At 38.9% G+C, this 23,266-nt stretch overlaps 1 protein-coding gene across 2 annotated transcripts in view; it reads right to left on the bottom strand.

Moving 5' to 3' along the window:
* PAPSS1 (3'-phosphoadenosine 5'-phosphosulfate synthase 1) overlaps positions 1 to 23,266 on the bottom strand; it is a 49,977-nt gene that overhangs the window by 23,185 nt on the left and 3,526 nt on the right. For both annotated transcript variants that reach the window (XM_088132994.1, XM_025169923.2), the window contains exons 3-10: positions 22,242 to 22,477; positions 20,555 to 20,693; positions 19,051 to 19,169; positions 8,313 to 8,426; positions 7,234 to 7,345; positions 4,303 to 4,508; positions 2,861 to 2,996; positions 330 to 598 (exon numbers count right to left, since the gene is read on the bottom strand). In XM_088132994.1, coding sequence (XP_087989120.1) covers positions 330 to 598; positions 2,861 to 2,996; positions 4,303 to 4,508; positions 7,234 to 7,345; positions 8,313 to 8,426; positions 19,051 to 19,169; positions 20,555 to 20,693; positions 22,242 to 22,477 — 1,331 coding nt within the window. The remainder of the gene's footprint in view (positions 1 to 329; positions 599 to 2,860; positions 2,997 to 4,302; positions 4,509 to 7,233; positions 7,346 to 8,312; positions 8,427 to 19,050; positions 19,170 to 20,554; positions 20,694 to 22,241; positions 22,478 to 23,266) is intronic.

The raw sequence follows: 23,266 nt of genomic DNA, 5'->3' as shown, positions 1-23,266 counted from the left end.
CAGTTCTGGCCATGGGTCAATACATTAAGAGCATTTGTAACTTTCTCAAAATAAAAATATGGAGAAGAAATGGCATAACAAGCTCTTGTCTGTAAACAAGAAACTTCTGAAGATCAGTTCAACAGGACCTTTCCATTAGGGCCTCTAAACCAAATTTTATAAACAAGGCAGAAGAATTCTGGATAACCATGAATTATGCAAGGGTCCTGTGGTGAAGCAGTGGTGCCTGGGGTAGACCATATTGATAAATGAACTCAGGAAATCATATGAAACAAAGAACAAAACAAATGGACGAAGGGATTAGCAAGCTGTGGTATATGACGTCATACCTCAGTTGGTCCAGCATACATCATGGGAGAGGGAAATATGGCCACAACAGTTGTTTCTGGATTCAATATTCCTTCCTCTAGCACTGCTGCATGTTGCTTCATTCGCCACATCAGAGGAACATCGTCATCCTTTGTCCAGCCACCCAGAGGATGCAAAAGCAGAACTGGGCGCCTGTAACCTCGACCCAGAAGCTGCTTATGAGTATCCTGCATCAATAGGGCATGTCCATTGTGCACAGGGTTACGCAACTGGAAAGCAAAGACAGCATCTGAAGAAAGAAGAGAGAGAAGTCAACAATTCTAGAAGTAATGAATTAATAATTCTAGAAGTAGATTCTAGAATTCTACATTCTGCAACAATTCTAGCAGTCAGTGACAAGTGGGCACCAATCTTTTAGTCAACTCTGTTTGGCTTGTAACATATAAAAAGAGTGAGGAGGGTGGTCAGAGATCAGCCAATTGCACAGAGATGTCTCAATGGACCCTCCTAACTGGCAAATATTTGGGAGATTAGAGTACAAAAGTAATGTGATCAACACTGCTATGATGGGCTAAACCTCTACAGGTAGCCACCAAAATCCTAGTCAGTGGTGTCTGGCTTTCATTTCCCTCAAAGAGGGCATTCTGTCAATGCTATGTCACCCGTATTTCATGCCAAAGAACTATCAAACCACTGCACATGAAGTACCGTAATATTGCCTGCTAATGTAAGCTGTGAGGTGATAGTACAGGAGGAATATTTAAATAGCTGCCAAGAAAAGTGCAAGCTAGCACTAAGGACATGAAAGATATTCAGCCATTTAATGTATTTTCTTTGATCAATGGAATTTTTGTAAGTCTTAAACTCAAACTGAACTGAATCCCACTGCTAAAGCAACAGTGTTTCCCATCTGCCCTCCCCCCTCCAAAAACAAAGAAAAAAAACATAAAGGAGGGTTATCACCTCTTTATCAAAGTGGAGAGAGGAAGCATACATGTAAGTAAGTGAAATATGGTGATGGCAACGGATTCAAAAGCTATTTCTCTGTCCCCTGTGGCTGGCCATGGTAGGCCCACTCTACTATAAGCAGAGATAAAAATATCTGCACACATGGACTGTTGATGCTGGAATAGGGCCATATTCTTCAACAAAATTATAAACTTGTTTATATTCTGCATGCATCTGTAATTGTTTGCAAGTTATTGCTCATATTTACTATGGAGAACTGCAGCAGCTTTGTTCTGATTTCATGCTTCATTTTTTTTCCCATAAGCGTTCAAGATATGCAAAAGTCAAGGAGTTCATTTTCAAACAAGGAACTCCTTTAAATCAGTTTAACATCCAGTTTCTAGCCAACTATTAGTTTATCAATGTAAGTAAAGTCAATATTGCCAAGATCTCAGTTCCAATACATCCCAGAGAAGAGTTTTGAGGATGTGAACCCAAATGAGTATTATTTGAAGGAAATACTTGGAGCCAAAAATCAAAGGAAAAAAAAATGCATGCTTTAAACTCAGCTGTACCAACTGAGATTGGCAGCCATCTTTTCCCCAGCTAGAACTGGGGTGGGTGGGGTCTCATGGTGATATTCCTTTGAGGCCAACCAAAGCTATAAAAAATAGTATGCCATCTATATAGTTTTCAAAAGTCTTCATTAGGCAAGGTAGTTAAAAATTTAAGAGGAAAAAACCAGAAGGGAAAAATGTGGCTGTTTTAAGCCATATCTGCACCAGATTAGCCATGAGGATGTTGTAGTAGTCTGCAGCCATCAAACTGGGCTTTTGCAGATCCAGAACCAATATCTTTATTTATAATACGTTGCTACTTTAAAGTAGCAACTCTAATTTCAAACCTCCTTACCTATAACTTTTCAGTGTTAATCCAGAGGCTGCTCTTCTTTTCCCCAGCTGTAACAGCACAGAGAAAGCAAGCTGCCAGGCTACTGTTGATCTGTTTCTTATTTTACCAGTACAAAGTGCTACAATACAAACAAACTGACTGTACCTAGCAAAGTATTTCCAAAAGTATTTTTCTGAAACATTGAAATACCATTTATCACCACTGAGCATAACGTTCTTATGTTTTGTTTCCATATAGCTGTTCCTGAGGGAGGGAGGGAGGGAGGGAGGGAGGGAGGGAGGTGCACAAAACCAAAGACAGCTAAAAGATGATGCACAACATAATACAAAAATAAATCAAAATCCATCTAGATTGCTGAAGACCATAATGCCAGATAGCCGTTATGAAACAGGAAAGTAGTGTGCAGGCAGTCAAAAAAAATTGGAAGTGGTAACTGTTGCTGATCTCTTTTGGAATGCCAAATCTGCATGTTCAGAATGCAGTCAGCAGCAATAAAAAATGGCAAAACTATTATGTTTGTGTGTGCACTTCTCCTCCATTACTGTTACTGGTTTTTAGGATTGCATCCCTAGAAACAGTGTTCTGTTGAAAATAAAGATCAAGACTCTACAGCATTGTCCGGCACAAGTTTCTGGAAAGTGGCAGCCAGATTTCCTTCTTTATTACCACCCATTCTCATTTAAGAACTCACCAGCATTCATGTCTTTGAACCTCTGCTTTAACTCAGCAGGTGTGAGACGGTACTGGTCAAGGCCATCATTCCAATAAATACGATCCAGGACTTGAAGATCACCACCCACAAGCCAATCTCCCTGTTCCATAACCATCTAGGAAAAGTAAGAAAGCAGACGGTATCAACAGCAATATAAATTGGGATGAGATTTCAACTATATGCTAACAGTTGCTCTGAGCATCCTAAAAGAGCCCTGGTTAATCCCAATATTAATATTGTGACTTTTGTGTTGTTTTGTGCCATAAACCACTTGTATGCACTGATGTATCAGAATTCCTTATTACCTTCCCCCAAACAATTTCATATTTCCTCAAAATTTAAGTTAACATTTCATGCTACTATTTTACTACAAACCCTAAGTTTGCATTGACACCTATTACTGGGTATTGACTTACCCTATTTGAGACCTGAAAATCACCTGGAAAACTCATGTTTTTATACCTGTTCAAAAACTATGGTGTCATTATGTGCTGTCTTTGAGAAGACAGAATGGGGTTGATTTGGGAGTGATCAGTAAATCCCTGGCACTGAAAAGGCCAATACAGACTAGTGGGTAGCTTTTAGCATTAAATTAAATTGAAACATTGACCTAGATTTTAAAGAAGTATCAAATGTCAGGGGTAATAGTTAATAGAGCTTCTTTAAATTAACAAGCCTTTAAAGGATTAAAAAAAAAACTGCCAAAGGCTGACAAATTAGTTTGCCACCACATATATATGCTGGAACCTAAAAGTAGTAACTTTTTATTCAAGACTCCATTTGACCACAGAGCTCACTTTGAGCCACTCACTGTCTTGTAGCCCAATCTATCTCACAGGATAATTACTGTGAGTAAGTCTACTGAGCCTACTGAGTATGATCCAATGAAAAACAGGAATTATATCACTGATCCTGCTACAAATTAGCTTGAATCTAAATTTGGGCTCATCATTACAATTAAGAGACCAACTTAACAGATAATTTAAATTGCTTGTCAAAATAAAAGATGAACTGAAGGCTGGGCTCTATTATTTTAATCTGCCCAAGCCCTGAGGCAGAGAGGACAGCTGTTTTTCTGTCATCGCTTCTGAATAATTCATTTCAGAGTCTTTCCTCTAGGAACACAAATCTATATTTATAAACCAAATGAGAGAAATTGCTGTCCAGTTCAGTGACAGTATATAGGACTTGCATGAATTTGTTTGTACACAAAGATATGCAGTCATTCCAGACTTACTTCAACAGGCTAAGCACCGAAAGACTACATAGAAATGAACAGCTGTAACATGAGTGTTATCTAAAAATCCATGAAGGTTTGTTGCAACTACTCCAATAATCTTATTCACCATACTTATTTATGAATCATATTTATGCTATAGAAGGACTTCAGAATAAAGATAAAATTGGCTTGAAAAAGCTACCTTGATGTATGGGTGCTCCTTGCATGTTGTTCCCCACTGTCTGGCACAACGTTCTTCTTTTCGGTGCTCATAGAACTCTGGATTACGGACAATAGCCACACGCCGATCATCATATAGCAGGGCAAAAGCTGTGCACCCATCCAGTCTCTCCTTGTCCTCCTCTGTAACTGCCAATACTATAGGCACTGATAAATTAATGACTCCACCTAAAAAAAATAAAAAAATAGTAGCAGACATATTCTCCAGGTCTCTGGAAAAAAAATCTAAATTAAGAATGAGCAAACCAGAATGGTCAATTCCCAGAATGTGTATTCAGAACAATGCACACATTTCCTGGAATATTCACTTCTGGAATGAACAGATCATTGTCCATAACCTTCAGATCAGTTGGTTCTGAAGGAGGACTGGAACATTTCAGGGAACAGTGGAACATTTCAGGAGCAGACCATATGCTCTGCACACAATTATTCTAATCTACAGTGTTTTGACAGCATGTCCTTTGATGATGAATAGATGAAATTCCTTGCCTGTTCCTGTTCTGTTCTTGAGGCACAGACCTGCTTTAGCAATTTCTGGATTTTCATTTCTCACTAATGTGATCAGAGTAAGGACAAAAACAATAGATTATTGCTCTTACTACTCTAGGACAGCAAGTGGAAGATCCCTTTCTCTGCACTGTAGAGTACTTTTCATTCCAACATTTCATTTTCTCTACAAAGCAAACAGCAGCTGTTAGCTAACTCTTTTTAAGCACTAGGCTGCTGCTGCAATCTTTTCAGGGTTCTGGAGCAACTGAACCCACCAAAAAAAAAAAAACACATGAAAAAGACTGCTGGATAAGCAATCAAGAAAACATAGCTTTTCAAAAAGAATGATAAACCTTTATGGCTAATATAGAAAAGGTTAGAACAGTCAAGGTTAGAAAATGCCCAGCGGAAAAACTTGGGCAGTTCAAGTTAATAAATATAACACACAAAGTTTTAGAACCCACACCTTTCTTTTTAATTATTTACAAGATGTACGTAGGCATGTTTTTTAGAAAAAATGTGGGCCAGTATATAAAACAAATATTTTAATTCATATAATTCATAGTTTAGTATTATTACTGCAAAGGCAGCAAGTAGCTACCCAGCAAAATTTCCCTGGATAAGAACAATCCAAGGAACAGCAATATTTTGCTATCTAAGATGAAATAAATGTCACCTTAGCTACCCAACCAAGTCAAACACCCGAAGCCAGGCAAGATATTCCTTACAATAAAAATGCAAAAATAAAGCAACTAATAATGAAGATACCCTAAATCTGCTGTTTAAAGAACCACATGTGTAGCTAAGGGATAGATCAACTGTATACCTGACTTCTGAAGATAAAAGCATTCAAGATTGGGTGTTCCAGGATCATTTTAGCATATAAAAATGAAGAACATGATTTTTGAATTCAAATTTCACCAACGTTTTCTAATCATATATAGTTATAAAATTGATACAAATGGCAGTTTAGCTTCATGAAATTTTTTATTTGAAAGTAAACATAACCACAACAAAACATAACAGAAATACTACAAAGACTTTGATTTATTGAAAAAAAGCTACTATTCAAGAAATCCATCACTTAATGTTGTATCAGTTATAATACAGCAGTTTTACCCTAAACTAATCAAAGCTATTAACAGTTTGTCATTATTCCAAAATACGGATTTACTACAGTGGGGCAAAAAAGTATTTAGTCAGCCACCAATTGTCCAAGTTCTCCCACTTAAAAAGATGAGAGAGGCCTGTAATTTTCATCATAGGTATACCTCAACTATGAGAGACAAAATGAGAAAAAAAAATCCAGAAAATCACATTGTCTGATTTTTAAAGAATTTAGTTTAAATATACATAAACAAACATCTTTCAAAATTCCCATCAAACCCAGTTAGCATGGCCAATGGTGATCACCAAAACATCTGGGAGCTACCAACTTGCCTACTCCTGGGTTATGTGCTTACTACTCCAAGTTTCAACAATTGCCAAATTTCCCCTATTTTTATGCTTTCAGGATGTTGTTACCTGAAATTCTACAGTGTTAGTTTCCAATTTTAACATGTGTTATTAAAGTACTGATGGAGTGCGCATTTTGCAGATGGTGACCCATGCTTTTAAGACACCAACTCTTTCCTTATATCTCTAATCTATTTATGAAGCTCATGAAGAATCCTGACAAGCTTCTTCCCCATTAGCTTTTCTTTCAGTGAACCTTCCATGTTAGCCAAAACAAAGGGATAAAGAAAAGAGAACACATGGCCACTGAGTAAGGACAGGAATACCAGTTTGTACTTGGAGGGAAAGGACAAGATGAGATAAACAGAAAACTAAGACCAGGATCAGTAAGGCAAAACTAAGCCAACTATATTAGACCACAGCCTGATCAATAAGCCCATTTACTGTGGTTTGCAAATCATGGATTATGGCTTAAGATGCAAATCAGACCACTATGGCTTAACAACAGGATTTTGATGAAACTTTTTCTGGGCCTAAATCCATATTGCTCTTTCAGAAGCATGCCAAAGTCTCATTCTCCAAAAATTGTGGATGTGTCCAGGACAAAATTGAAAAAAAGTATTTTACATATTTAAGACTAAATATAATGAACATGATTATTCTCCAGATGTGTACTTAATAATTTGTCACATTAAAACTTGTAATTTTGTTTTGAAGTCTCCCAGGGTCAAATATAGCCCAGGACCTTGAGTTTCAAATAAACATTGGCTTCATGAAATATAATAACCCAGCCCAGAAAGTATAAGAATATTTTCAAGTTTTCTAAGTTGGAGTCTAGATTAATTTTTACACACACACACACGACTGATTTTTCTTAAGTGCAAATGGGAGAAATATATACAGCCTCTCTGCAAGACTAATGGACTGTGGCCTATTTGGAATGTCTTACCATCCAGTAGACAGTCAAAATGAAGGCACTGCAAATATTCTCTTTCTCTCATAAAGCCATTAAGTGGTGTTGCCCAACCCTCTGCAAGAACTTGAACCCACTGCATATCAACCTGTAAATACATTTTTGGTAAATCTTAGATTTGATGGAAATTTTTGACACCAGAATAAAAGCATTCATTTTCAAATTCAACATGAGATAAATTTGATAAGTTATGATTCTTAGTTCATCCAAACAGAAACATAGCAGGCCAAACCAAAACAATAAGAGGGTTATGGCATGTTTAAATAATGCATTATCACTGAAAATAAGAAACCAGAACAACTTCCTAAGTATAAGCTGGCAACTATCTACTTTAAGATTTGTTCACATTTGACTGTTCATTAAAAACTTTTATTCATTTTAAGTTTTGTGTGTCTACTACTTAGAGATGTATCTAGAAAACACAAGAGATTAATTAAACTGCATGGGTAGTTTAGTGAGCTCTTAAAGACCATAAAAAGGAAACATCAATCAAGTGAATTTGTAAATCTAAAAACACAAATCAGTAAAATAGTAGAAACTAAAGCTAATCAAAAGTAGAAAAAGAACACTTAAAACACAGTGAAAGTAAGAAATAGCTGGATAGAATTAAGGGAACAAACTCTGCAAATGCAAGAAAGATGCTGTAGAAAATACAGAAACACTGCATGATTGGTTAGCAAAATAAAATAGGCCAATCTAGTAATGTCAGTGATATCAATACTTAAGAAAAAGGTTTGCCAGAATCATTGGCATTTAGGGAAAATGTGCTGAACTTGAGGCTGGAAAATAATTATCTCTTTCTTTTTTGTGTTTATCTTTCAAAACTGAGCCAGGCTTATAAATACATATTCACCAGATCAGTTCAGATGGACAAAAGCACTTCTGGCAGTAAAACAAATGTTTTTGCAATTTGGATGACTGGGAGAGTTTTTTCTTCATAGCATAAAGCACGACAAAGATTTACAGGTAAGAAAAGATGTGTAGAACAAATAACTAACTTAGGTTATATGTGAACAAGTGAGGTACTATAGTTACTTATGTAAACTCCCCACTACCTTATTTATTTCCAGAGTTGGCAATGTTTCTGCATCTGTTTTGGCCAGTTTAAGCTTGTTTTCAGGCACATATAGTTCTTTCACCTCATAAGAGGCATCCACTGGTACAATATCCTATGGAAAAATGGATGAATAAAAGAGTTATTTAAGCATCTTGAATGCTTAAAGCCAATTTTCACAATGTCAGTTGGATTTGTGCTATTAGTTTACTACTTGAGCTGTCTGAGGAAACACTTGTTTTAGCAGCGCTATTTCTGGAAAATGCAGCACCCAGAGAATTCTACGAGGTGTGAAACATTCAGTATTCCCTTACAGCCCTATATATTTGTAGGCAGAGAATTCTATGCAGCCAGAGCTATCTATCACAAGGGAGGCAGAAAGGGAACAGAGGAGAGAACTCCAATTCTGAAAGGCTCAGGTACACATATCCCAACAATTCCATCTCCTCTGTGTTCTCCTGGGAGAAAACATACTAGCAAGAAAAGGCAGTGGCTTTTCTGCTCCTCTTTCTTTTTCACTTTTTAGAGAACTGGGGCAGGGAGGACTAGGTCCATGCTGCTGCCTTCAAAGAAAGTGGAAAACCATTTGCTTCCGCCCCACCCCTCCAAGTCATGTTACATAAAGCACTGCTCATATCAACTGCAACTACCACAATCCCTTATCCTTCATCTGCCTTCTCCAGGCACTGAGAATGGGCAATTGTCCAGTGAGAAAAACAAGTGTGAAGATGTAGCAGTTGCTCCCCAAACGATTGCCTTGTGCTCTAAGGACAACTTCAGTGGACTAAGAAAGAGGCAGCATTAGAGGAAGTACAGCTTTTCAAAAGAAGCAGGCAAGTTAACTATAAGAGACAACCATTTATTCCTTGCTGCTGAAAAACAAAAGCAAAGGTAAGCGACCCCATGATGGTAATGGCTATTTCTGCAAGAAGCAGGTACTGCCCTCCCTCACCACCTGCAATCCCCATTGAGGGTTTGGTATGATTTCCATCACTTTGTTTTGTTGTTCAGTCGTTAAGTCGTGTCCGACTCTTCGTGACCCCATGAACCATATTGCGCCAGGCCTTCCTGTCCTTCACTGCCTCCCTGAGTTTGCTCAGTTTCATGCTCATTGCTTCAGTGATGCTATCTAACCATCTCATTCTCTGCCGTCCTCTTCTCCTTTTGCCTTCAATCTTTCCCAGCATCAGGGTCTTTTCCAAAGACTCCTCTCTTCGCATTAGGTGACCAAAGTATCTGAGCTTAAGCTTCATTATCAGTCCTTCCAATGAGCAATCAGGGTTGATTTCCTTTTAAGATTGACTGGTTTGACTTCCTAGCAGTCCAGGGGACTCTTAAGAGTCTTCTCCAGCACCACAGTTCAAAGGCATCAATTCTTCAGCGCTCAGCCTTCTTTATGGTCCAGCTCTCACAGCCATACATTACTACTGGAAAAACCATAGCTTTGACTATGCGGATCTTTGTCGGCAAGGTGATGTCTCTGCTTTTTAATATGCTATCTAGGTTTGCCATAGCTTTCCTCCCAAGGAGCAAGCGTCTTTTAATTTCATGGCTGCAGTCTCTGTCTGCGGTGATCTTGGAGCCCAAATAAATGAAGTCTGTTACTGCTTCCATTTCTACCCCTTCTATTTGCCAGGAATTGATGGGTCCAGATGCCATGATCTTAGTTTTTTTAATGTTGAGTTTCAAGCCAGCTTTTGCACTCTCCTCCTTCACCCTCATCAAGAGGCCCTTTAGTTCTTCTTCACTTTCTGCCATTAGGGTGGTATCGTCTGCATATCTGAGATTATTGATGATTCTCCCTGCAATCTTAATTCCGGCTTGTGATTCTTCCAGCCTGGCATTTCTCATGATGTACTCTGCATATAGGTTAAATAAGCAGGGTGACAGTATACAGCCTTGTCGTACTCCTTTCCCTATTTTGAACCAATCGGTTGTTCCATGACTGGTTCTAACTGTTGCTTCTTGGCCCGCATACAGATTTCTTAGGAGACAGGTAAGATGGTCTGGTACCCCCATCTATTTAAGAATTTGCCAGAGTTTGTTGTGATCCACACAATCGAAGGCTTTTGCATGTCCATTAGCAAATGACTGGTTTATTTTCTTAGCTGACTGATTAATCAGCATCCCTAGCTTGGTCATAGCATGGATCTCTGTTTAATACGGTCAGGATCTTCATTCCAAAACTAGCCCAGGATAGGTAGAAGGGTGGGAGGAGCAACACAAGAGAGGAGGATTCAGCAACCACACCAACTCCATGCTTCATAAACCAGTTCTGGAATAAGACATCTACCTGAGCCTCTATCAGCATAAGTCCAAGACAAATGCTCTTCAATCATCATCAATGCAAGTTAAGCTTTGGGAATTCATTCCAAACTGTGGTCTCAACTATATATTTATAGGCCAATCCTTAACTAAATTTGATTAAATTCAGTGCCTGGCTAAGAAAAGAATCCTTATGTCTGGGCAGGTTCTTGCAGGTCTTATCGTTCTTTTCTAATTTTTTTGAAATACACAGGGTATTTATTAATTATTGACAATCAATAATTAAGTTCAGGAACTACATATTTTACTAATCTGCTCTAAAGGCAAAGCAATGCTGCTTCTGTTGCTGCTTATGAAAAAGGAGCAAAATGGAAGGATATACTTATTCCCACAATAATTGTTATTTTAAAATGTAGAGAAAACATCCATCTGAACACTTTTCTACCCTCTCTGGTTCATCTTTATATGAGACCCAAAATGTGGCAATGGGAGAAATATGAAACATTTTCTTAATGTTATAATCAAATTTTCCTCAATTATATAATAGCAAGTGTGGCCTAAATTCATTTTAGCTAAGGAAGACCAAACAACATGGCACTAAAGTAACATAACTGCCTTTCACAAGAACGTATTTTAGATTAAACCAGTATAACATAACATTTGCCAAACAGAACATAGAAGTATGCAGACAACCAGAACAACACTCAAGTGGGAAAGGAACATGATGGAGTTACCACAAAGTTAATTTCTTGCCAATGACAAATCCCAAAAATTATTCATAACTAAAAACAGTTTAGAAGTTTGGTGCCTAAGCAGCCTCTCCCCTCATCCCAAGTAAGAGCTATATAATATTTACAAAGCTGTCAGTTATGCTTTGATTTTGAAACTGGAAAAATACCCTGAAGTTTCCTAAACTAATGCAGTCGTTCACAAGTCATAACAAACACTAATGTCTGCTCTTCAGTTCTGCCATTTACTGCAAGTAATATCTTCAGCAGGATTAAGAAATTTCTCCAGAGATACAGAAACTAGATGAGCTGGGAATCCTCTATCTAAGCCTAATTAGCGTAGTTTAAGTAAACAGCTTAATAGGATACAGTGGGTACATCAATGAGAAATTAATACGGGAAAGGATTCTCAAAGGAAACAGCAACTGCTGTCCTATGAAGATGGATTGTTTATAAGCAAAAGCTGATTATTTGAAAAACATCCACCAAAGCATTTAGAAATACAATCTGCCACAAAGGTTTGTGCTTGTAACATCTGGGCAGCTGCCATTTGGTCCTCTGAAGATATACATGACCCTACATACTGACAGATGCAAAGACAAGCACTACTGGCTTCAAGAGGCCCTAGATGTGACTACCCTTATTATTGCATAAAAAACTCTTAAGCAATGCTGTTTGGAAAATCTGGGACAAAATAATATCCAAGCCTGGTTTCAATCTTGAAACAACTAAAAATATAGCACATGTTCCATCAGATTTGTGCAAAAACTACAGCGATTTTTGCATCAAACAAGTCTAAAATATCAATCCAGGTATTCATGAAAGTCATCCATTTTATTTTCAGCATATGAAGAGATGCAATATAAATATAGTTTCTACTTGCCTACAGAAGGCGGCAATCACGCTGATAGAATGCACAAATTACATTTCCCAATAACAGAAAATGCAACTGTGGAGTCCTTGGTGCTCTCTGAGCTTGGTTGTTTGCTCAGGTTGTACAGTGAAGAAGCTACTTACTCCGGTAATGAAACGTCTGCAAGCAACCAAGCTCAGAGCACACCAAGGACTCCACAGTTCAACCCTGAGCTACGTATATTCTCTTCTATTAGAAAATGCAATTGTACTATTGCATGATTTCATAACTATTTTAATAGTAAATATTACCTTCTTTAATTGATAATTGTAGAAGTCCTTCCTGCATCATAAATGTCTCATACCTCTGTACTTAAAACATATATGGAGTTATGACCAACAGCTTCAGAAGTTGGAACTTTTTAATGAATTCACATCATTAAAGTAATAAAATGTTTTATTTACAGAACTTCGATTATACACTGGATAGAAACTAGTTAAGAATTATAAACATATGCCAAAATTTACTGTTAAAAACAAAACACCATATTAATGTTTTATCAAACATAGAGATTAGATTTGTATACAGAGAAACATTTAAATGTATATTGTTTTATTTTGAAAAAATAACAATGTCTGCTAAAAAAATTCTTATCAAACTCCTAAGAATTGGAGTTTATTTATGTAACATTAAAAGGTCTGTTTTTTCACATGAACACAAGTGGAAAAATCATTTTATGAGGAATTTTTTAAAGTTATTTGAACATTTCACTTTTACAGATTCTGCTCTATTTTTTCTACTCTGGTCCTGTTTGGCTTCAGTGTAGTTTGGTCTGAGCAAAAAATTAGTCATATTGTAAGATTCTTATCAAATCTGCTAGTTCAAACATAAGACACAATGTGTGTATGTACAGTATCTGCATTTCAATAATGCACCAAAAGGCAAACATTAGCATATCAACAAAATTTTAAAATTAGGCTGATTTCACAAAAAGTGCAAGTATTTTAAAGATTTTAAAATATTAGTAAATCTAATAGTCCTGGTTCATGTATATTTTTGAAAACATTCTTATTTTACAGCATATTTTTCACACCTGCCTAAAACCTTTGCACAGTACTGTATATGCACAGTGATTAAACACTGGTTTAGATTACAAATAGATCCTTAGCTCCTACTAAGTCACAACTGCTCAGTGGGAAGACTATCTTAGAAGGCCCTCTAGTGATAACTTGAAGGTTGTGCTTTGACGTGAGAATTAATGTTACTTAAAAAAACAAAAAGATACAACTAAAATGCCTATTGGTCCCCATTACAATGGAATTGACATAAGGTAATGACTTTGACATAGGTACAAATGCATTTATCTTTAACTCACATTACCTTAATTTACCCAGCTACAACGTCTTGTTAAATGATACAAATAGAATTAGATAAAAACTGTACACTTTCTATAGAAGTGTATCAGTGATGAAATCTATGCCAGCAAATCTACTCTCCAAGTGCCTAACAAACATCTCACAACAGGCTTTTGAGAATTCTAGCATCTCTGCCCAAAGTAACAAGCCTTTGATTAGGGAGGCAGGACCTATTCGAACAGTCCGCCCCTGGTCTGCGAGGGTTCCAAAGGGAGCTGGGGGTTGATCCCGAGACTCTGCTGCACGGTCCAGCAGAGGCCCTGGCCGCAGCCTGGAATAAGGAGGTGGGTGGGGCCTTGGACAAGATCGCGCCTGTGCAGCCTCTCTTGGCCCATCACCCCAGCACTCCCCATAGTTTATGGAGGAGTTAAGGGAGCTGAAAAGGGCTAAGAGACATCTAGAACACCACTGGTGGAAAATTAGGGACAAGTCCGACCGAACATGGGTTAGAGCTGCTATTAAGGCCTACCTAGTAGCAGTAAGGGTGGCGAAAAGCCAGTATTTCTCCGCTTTTAGTGCATTCTCAGAGTGTCGTCCAGCAGCCCTGTTCAGGATCACTCGGTCCCTCCTGGGTAGGGAGGGCTCAGAGGACTATTTACAGGGCTGTTCAGAGGAATTTGCTGAACACCTGGTGGATAAAATAGCTCAGATCCATTCTCAATTGGAGGCCAAGTGTGAGGCGGGCCCAGTGGAGTTGCCCAGGGCACGTTCTTACCCAGTTATCTGGGAACGGTTTGATCCTGTTGCCTCTGAAGAAGTGGACAGGGTCCTCGGAGCTGTTAGTGTGGCTACCTGTATTCTAGATCCTTGTGCCTCCTGGTTAGTTAAAGCCACCAAGGAAGTGACTTTAGAGTGGACACTGGCGGTGGTCAATTCATCCTTGCAGGAGGGGGTGTTCCCAAAGCCTTTCAAGGAGGCTTTGGTCTGCCCCCTCCTCAAGAAACCATTGCTAGATCCCACCCTTCTGGACGATTTTCATCCAGTCTCCCACCTTCCCTTTCTAGGAAAAGTGGTGGAAAAGGTGGTCACGCGGCAGCTTCAGAGGATCCTGGAGGAAACAGATTATTTGGACCCCTATCAGTCAGGTTTCAGGCTTGGTTATGGGACAGGAACAGCACTGGTCGCACTTTTGGATGATCTTTGGCGAGAGCGGGATATGGATAATGCGTCCATCCTTGCTCTTCTTGACCTCTCAGCGGCTTTCGATACCATCGACCATGGTATCCTTTTGGGTCGGCTGCTGGGGCTGGGGCTGGGTGGCACAGTGCTGTGCTGGTTCAGCTCCTTTCTCCAAGGCTGAACCCAATCGGTGTTGATAGGGAGCAAGAGGCCCAACTCATGGCCCCTACTGTTCAGTGGTCTCGCTGCTATTTAACATCTACATGAAACCACTGGGTGAGATCATCCGGCACCATGGGATGAGGTATCATCAGTATGCTGATCATACCCAATTATACATCTCCATCCCGGGTGACCTAAGTGGTGCTGTGGCTACCCTCTCGCAGTGCCTGGAGGCTGTAGGGGCCTGGATGGGGGCCAACAGGCTTCAACTGAACCCTGGTAAGATGGAATGGCTGTGGGTATGGGGAGCCTCAAAATCTAGGAGTTAATCATCTTTGGTTCTTGATGGGGTCGCACTACCCCAGACAGACCCGGTGCGTAATCTGGGGGTCCTCCTGGACTCACGACTTCTGTTAGAAGAGCAGGTGGCAGTCGTGGCTAGGAGGGCCTTTATGCAACTTCGTATTGTGCGACAGTTACGCCCCTTCCTCAATCAGGAGGCCCTCTGCACAGTCACTCATGCCCTGGTCACGTCCTGGCTGGATTACTGCAATGCGCTCTACATGGGGCTACCCTTGAAGAGCATCCAGAAGCTACAGCTGGTGCAGAATGCTGCGGTGCGGACAGTTCTGAATGCCCTAAGGGGGCATATATAACACCACTGTTATGCAAGCTGCATTGGCTGCTGGTCTGCTTCCGGGTCCGATTCAAGGTGTTGGTTATTGTGATGGAATGGTGTTATGAAGGCCACACTCAGGGAGATAAGTGTTTCCTTAGCACTCAACAGGAGCGTGGGAAGTTTAAGAAGATGAGACTGGCACCACCCTAAGGAATTCAGGGTATTGTGGCTTGCTGGCTTGGGAACTTAGGTTCAGTCTGGAGAAATTTCTGTATTGAGGTGAAGCTAATAAATGCAACAGAACTGTACTGCACTGTCTCGTGGAGTTCTTTGGGCTGAACCTGACAGTTATCACCTTTAAAGTCCTTTATGGCACAAGGCCAGGTTATCTGAGGAGCCGTCTTGCCCCTGTTATATCAGCCCATCCCACTTGGTCTGGCAGAAGGGGCATGTTGCAGACCCCACCAGTCAAGGAATTTCATCTGGTGGGATCTAGGAAGAGGGACTTTTCTGCTGTGGCCCCCCGCTCTGTGGAACAACCTACCTCACAAGGCACAGTGTGCCCCCACTCTCATGAAGGCTCAGGAAAGGTGTGAAATCCTGGCTGTGCCAGAAGGCCTGGGGGCTGGATGGGGGCTCCCACCAGTGGAGGTGGCTTGTGGGGTGATTGACTTTGCCCCCTGTCATCTTGAATTTTTTAGTATTTATGTATAGGGTTTGTTTTTTACAATTGATTTTTAATGGTTTAATTAATTTTAATTATTTATGGGGTATTTTTAATTGTTTATGGGTTTTTTATTTTAATTGTGAGCCACCCAGAGTCACCCATTGGGGGAGATGGGCGGCATACAAATGTAATAAATAATAATAAATTAGCAAAAAAAAAAGTGTGTGTGTGTGCTTGATGGTTCATGAGAATACAGTGGGGCTAGATATTAAATATATAATGTCTGGGGATTTTTTTAGGAAATGATTTTTAATTGTGTATGTGTTCTGAATAAAGTAGATTAACTTCAAGATACGCAAAACGAATTATGAATCCCTACCTGCCTGCAGGATGGGAATAGCTTTAGTCTTAGCCTTGTATTTGTGATGGAATGTATCTACAAAGGGGAGGGTGCTGTGGTGGGTTGCAGTATGCTGCCCAGGTACCGAGAACTCAGAGGGGGAGTCCGACTTTGAATAAGGGGACGATGAGATGGAATGTATCTACGAAGGGGCGGGTGATGTGGTGGATTGCGGCAGAGAGCAAGGCTATCAGGAAGGAGGGGGTGCATTCCAGGAAGAGAAAGGAGACAAAAGACAACACAGTCCACAAAGGGAGCGTGGGAAGCATAAGAGGTTCAGGATAGCCACTCCTTAGAATTTCCCAGGATATATCCACTAGCTGCAGTAGTAGAGATTTAGTCTGGCAAGACTCTGTCTATATGATGTAAACAAATAAAGGAACTGAACTCCACTGGACTGTTTCACCATTGTTCTTGGGCTGGGCCTGACAGTATTATTTCCAATGGAACGGTTTTAACTTGCTAATCTTTGACATTCTCCTTCAACAATACTGATTTTGAAAATATTCCAGGAATGTTGTTTCCAAATATTTTACCTGAGTAGTTCAGAAGCAACTTTTGGGGAATGACTAGTTATGTGAAGATGTACAATGGACTGAGCCTGTAGAATAAATCTTACTTGAACAATACGCAATTCTAGGATTCTAAGAGATTCATCATTTACATTAGAAAAGATATTTCACCAAAATCTAGTAGTCTGAATGACTCAGTAAATGACAAACTTTCCCTTACCATATACTTTACATAGAAAAACAAAAGCAAAGCATATTTATAACTCAGCTGAAAACATTTCATCCAGGTCTGTTTATAGGGCCCACTGTTTTCTCTCCTTTGATTCTAAACCATAGTTTCTTATCCACTCAAAACAATTTTCCTCACGACTATATAGACAAAAGAATGACATCAACAGATCCTAGACATAGTAATAACTTATAGGTTCTAAGGAATACAGTACAAAAAATAGATTACTGATCAACAGTATTGGGCAAACTAGAAGATTTAGCTGAATTAAATGGTTACACAAGGTAGAAAAAGCATGTAAAGCATGCTTTCAGGAATTCTTTTATCATCAGCAGCCAGATGTTTGTGTGTATGTGAGCACTGGGAAGCATAAGACAAGCTGCCTTTGCTCCACTCTGGGTCCTGCGACCTAAAGAGAGGAGGGAAGGGGCTTAGAATAGGTTCTGAGCTACTACCCAACTGCTTCTCCCCTGGGGGGAATATTTTGAGATGTTTACCTGTGTACTTTGGGCTGATCCAGCCCACTTTTGAACCCATGTCAATCTTTCTTTCCTAGCTGTCTCCCCATCATCACACCTAATCTGGTCCTGTTTTGTTCAGTATTCAGAGAATTATGTTGATGGAAAGGAGAAAGTTCTTTCCAACTTTTTGTTGGGTTGGAAAAAATAAAAGAAGTTTCCTTTTTTATGTTAATCATACAGTAAAAGAGATTTCACTATAGTGATACTAATCTCTTATTTCCCTTGTCAGGGTTATATCTAGACCACAGCAATAATGCTATTTTGACCATGTCCAGCCTCCTTGCCTGCCAGCTTTGGCCCTCACATTTCTCTTGGTAACAGAGTTTTGTGGCTTACAATTCACCTTTATTTGCTACCCAATGGAAGCCTTGGCAACATCAACTTCATATCTTTATCTTACGTGTTTAGGTAGCAGTTGCAGCACTTCCAAGTTTCCATGAGCTGTCTGATAAAAATCAGACAAGGACTCCAACTATGTTATATAAATGCACACTAATCTAGCTAACATTTAAGTCAGGTATTAACCTTTAGTCTTCATTTATTTATAGCATTACAAAAAGAGAAAAAAAGGCATTTCCATTTCACAAACTCACATAAAGAGATTCTCCTTCAAGGAGAATGGTGGTGGGAAGTTTTCTGAGGTCACTTCTAATCCTACGTTTCCTGACCAGGGAACCATTCTAACACATCTGCAATCTCACGGCTCTTGTTACAAGTTGCCTTTTGGAACACAATAACTTTTCCTCTTGTGAAGTTTCTGCAGTATAATAGATAGTTAATACTCAAATTTATGCCTCATACTCCCATTTTATTGTATCCCATTTCAAAGATGCCAAATCAGTGCAGTAACAATAAAACCAACCATTCACACTACATTCACATATTATGCTATTCATGAAGAAACTGGACCTATCTCTTCCTAGTGTGAGTTCAGCCCCTAACAATGAATTCTGCTTAAAGTTGAAGCATAGAAAAATACTATATTGGATCTATACATTAGTTCTTCATAGTGGTTCTTTTCTCCAAATGGCTAATCAAGGGAAAAATAGGGGGAAAATTCAAATGCACAAAATTGTTCCTATGGTCTAGAATACTGGGTTTCACCTCATATAAATATCTTAAATGTGTTTGTGAGGCTTTCTCTCTGTAGACATATCCCAGCACATAGACAGGGGGAAAGATTGAAGGGGAAGCAATAACAGGATGAGCAAAGGGGAAGTTTAGAACTCAGCATTTAGAGTCTTCATACCCTTTCTTGCAGAAGTTCCACAACTTGTTGAATGCAGTCATTGACATCACAGGAATCTGTTTTGAGCACCAACTCAGGAGCTTCAGGTTTCTCATACTCTGAGTCAATGCCAGTAAAACCTGTATGAAAAACAAAGCATAATACACTTCATCTCTTCAGGTGGGATTTTTACTTTTCTGCTGATGGCCTGCATGGAGGCCTCACACATATTTTAGTTTAAAATAATAAGGAAGTGAACAACACACGATAAAATTAACATACAGCTTGACTGCTTTGGCAACTGCATCAACATTCCTGGTCTTTACCAGTTCTTCTATGAATAATAACTGAACCAGAACTGAAAAGCATTTTAGTTCCCCTGAAATCCAATTCTTACTATTGATTCATGTTTTTAATATATCTACATTCGGTTGTAGAATTTGTAGAATTATGAAAAAAAGAGGGAGGAGAGTGGGAACAGCGTTTAGAATATAATGTAGTTTGTAGCCAGACATTAGAAGCTGTTTGTTTTTTTTACCAGATCAGTGCAAAGCTGGATCAAAGTGTTTCCTATAGTACAAATTTAGGCATTTAATCCTTAAACATCCTAGCAAATTAACGTAGCTGAATATTTACTATTGTTCACAAGTTTGAAAGTCAAAAGAACCCAGACAAACTTAAATGTTTAGTGATATTAGCAAAGATTTTAAAGAAAAAAAACTATTTAAGCAAGTAAACGTTAATCATTAATGGTTGAGGAAAGAAGTACTTAAAACTTTTAAATATGTTATCTTGTTCTGCAGTAGCTAAACCACAGTTCCTTTTTCAGTTATGGAAGTTTAGCAGTGCCACAGTATTCTGGCTCAGCTAATGTGTTTGGTTTGGAATGTCAGATAATTGTAAAGAATTACAATTTATATAAACATTTAATGAACATTAGTATCACCTACAGAAAGACATCCCATTATAATCCATCTTGATTCATTACTCCAGTGACTAGAGTGAGATAATATCCCTCTGGAGATATATCTTAACAAAAAAGCAACTAGAGAGCATCTTTTCATCTGCGGACAGATCAAAAGAGATGTTTAACAACAACCAAAAAATGCTTCTAAGCCTGAAGGACAAATGATACAAGCTTTCTTCTGTAGCCTTAAGAACTGTGACTTAACATAGCATTTAATACAACTAGTAGTGGCTAATATTATATTAGACCAGTGTTTCTCAACTTTGGCAACTTTAAGATGTGTGGACTTCAACTCCCAGAATTTCCCAGCCAGCATGCTGGCTGGGGAATTCTGGGAGCTGAAGTCCACACATCTTAAAGCTGCCAAGGTTGAGAAATACTGTATTAGACTGTGGTTTGCCTAGGTTCAAGCATCATTTTAAGCCAAAGTAAACAAACCACATTACAGCATGAAGCAGGAACAGCCTCTCAGCTTTTTATCATAGAATATAAAACAGAAGGGAAAAACACATACGCCAGCCTAAGTGTTCTAGATAAAATGGTGAAATATTGATTGACCTTTAATTTCACCAGCACGAGCTTTTTTATAGAGGCCTTTTACATCTCTCTGTTCACAAACATACAATGGAGCATCCACAAATACTTCAAAGAAAGGAAGACTTGCCACTTCATGAATTTGTCTTGCATTGTTGCGGTCCTAAGAACAGCAAAGAAAAGAAATGACAAACAAAATCCTTTATTATGTAGCATATCTAGCTATGGCTCCATTACACATGTGCTAATATAAGGAAAGGTTAACACAACCACCTTCCCTTGTGAGCTTAGTTCAGTAGCTAAACCTGACTGCAATTAAATTAGTTCAGCCCACTAATCTTGATTTGCAAAAATTCTGGCTGGGTTCCCATTTTTTAAAATTATAGTTATTTGAGCAAACCATTGTTGCTTAGATCACACAGAACTGTAAGGCATAAACCATGATTTACAAACTGCAATGTGGGATTCATATATCATTTTAAGCTGAAATCATGGAACCAGAGAATCAGAACTTATCATTCCTATCCCTTGCTCAGTGCAACAGTAAATAAATCACATTATAGCTTAACAAGATGAAGCCCTTGTCTTCAATGGTCAAGTTCATAAACATCTCTAAGCCATAGTGCGGCTTGTCCATTTGTAGATTGATTTGACTTAGTATTATGGCAAATCAAGTCATCCTAGTTTAATGTAATGTGTGAACCATCACATCATGTAATAGTTATTTGAAATCAAACTTATAGGCGACTCTATAGAAAAAAAGACTAAATGAGTAACATATTTTATTATATTTGAAAATTACATGCCAAATGCAAATCACTAGTAAAAGAAACACTTTATCATTCCTGCAATCAGAATTTATCACTAACATCTTTTTCAATTTATTATCATTAAGTTTTCATTCACTTCAGCCACTTGGGAAGGACAAAGTGCCATTGACAGCTTCCTGAATTGTGCAGTTGCAACACTAATTACTGATTTATTTTTCACTGAAGGATATTTGTAGTTTGCAAAAGTCAAACTGTATATATTCACATCTGAATCTGAGAGTAGTCAAAAATACTGGAGAATCTTACAGCTCAGAACAGGCAGCCTATAAATAACAACAATAACAACAAATATTATTATTCCAATAGAAGAGAATATCTGGAGTTCAGGGTTGAACTGTAAAGTTCTTGGTGCTCTTTGAGCTTGGTTGTTGATTGCAGACATTTCATTACCCAACTAGGTAACATCATCAATGTGAGTTAGTGTGGGGTTTGCTGCCTGTTTATATATAGTAGCTTGCCCTGCCAGTTTTGTTGGGGGTAGAGTTTCCTCCTTGGTAGTTCCTCGATTATTGTTTTCTGCCTGGTTGTTTGTGTGGTGCTGATCCCTGCTTACCTGAATGTGGGCTGCTGGAGGGGATGTGTTATAGTCTTTTTGTTTCCTTCCTAGGAGGAGGAAGATTGATGATGATGATGATGATGATGATGATGATTTCACATCCCTGCAAACATCCCTTCTCTATATTGGGGGAGCCATCAGTCTGGCAAGTAATATTGTGGTGAAAACCTATCCATTCTGAAGTGTACAAGGGGCTCCTTGAATCCCACACAAAATTTAACTTGAGTCTATTGCCCATTTTCAAGAATGAATTATTTGATCATATTCTGGAAACTGTTAATAGCAAAATGCAAAGTATACTATAAAATCAAGAAAATATGCTCACCTGGGCATAAGGAGAAATAAAACTAGTAATGCACACCAAGCCAGCATCTGCAAATAATTTAGCAACCTCAGCAATTCGACGTACATTTTCTTCTCTGTCTTCTGGTGAAAAACCTAGATTTTTATTGAGGCCTTGTCTGATGTTGTCACCATCTAAGGTATAGCATGGAATGCCATGGCATACTAGATATTCTTCAAGTGCCATGCTAACAGTAGTCTTTCCAGCTCCAGATAGCCCTACATAATTTTCAAACAAGCAAAGTATTAATTTGTTTCCCCAATGCAGACAACTATTTTTGCAAGTAGAGAATTTGTTCCAGTGTTCAAAACAACAGAAGGACTGGCATTTAAGCCTCATGAAAACTTGCTCAGCCTACCATATTAGCGTGGTAGAAACATGATCTTTATTATATTTATGCCAAAATCAGCCACAAGTCAATGATTTAAAGGAACATAAAAATTGCATGGTGCATAAAAGACACTATGCAAAGTATTTATTGTTTATGTATCTTGTATCATCAATTATTTATTTTATTTTATTTATTTATTTAATTTCTCACCCACCCATCAATGGGGGGAACTCTGGGTGACTCACAACAAACATTAAAAACATACATACATATATACACACATACACACACACACACAAAAAAAATCAATTAAAAGCATTACTAAAAAAGGGGAAGGAGAGTCCAAGAGATGAAGAATCTGGGGCTGAAGACAGCAGGTCTCTATGGGGCTAGCCATCCCCATGCTTGAGGTATTCCCTCCCCACCCCAGGCCAAGTGGCAGAACCAGGTCTTCAAGGCCCTACAGAAGGCCAGGAGTGAGGGGGCCAGTTGCACCTCCGGGGGCAGAATGTTCCAAAGAGTGGGGGCTACCACAGAGAAGGCCCGCCTTCTGGACCCCGCTAATCAAAGTTCTTTCACTGAGGGAGCCCGAAGCATGCCCTCTCTGTGTGATCAGGTGGGATGGGTTGAAGTCATAGGGGAGAGGCAGTCCCTTAGGTAACCTGGTCCCATGCCA

This window comes from Python bivittatus, unplaced genomic scaffold (genome assembly GCF_059951505.1).
Source record: "Python bivittatus isolate LINGU-HERP-01145 unplaced genomic scaffold, Pbiv_v1 ctg000070_np1212, whole genome shotgun sequence".
NCBI lineage: Eukaryota > Metazoa > Chordata > Lepidosauria > Squamata > Pythonidae > Python > Python bivittatus.
This window is presented reverse-complemented; position numbering and strand designations above follow the sequence as displayed.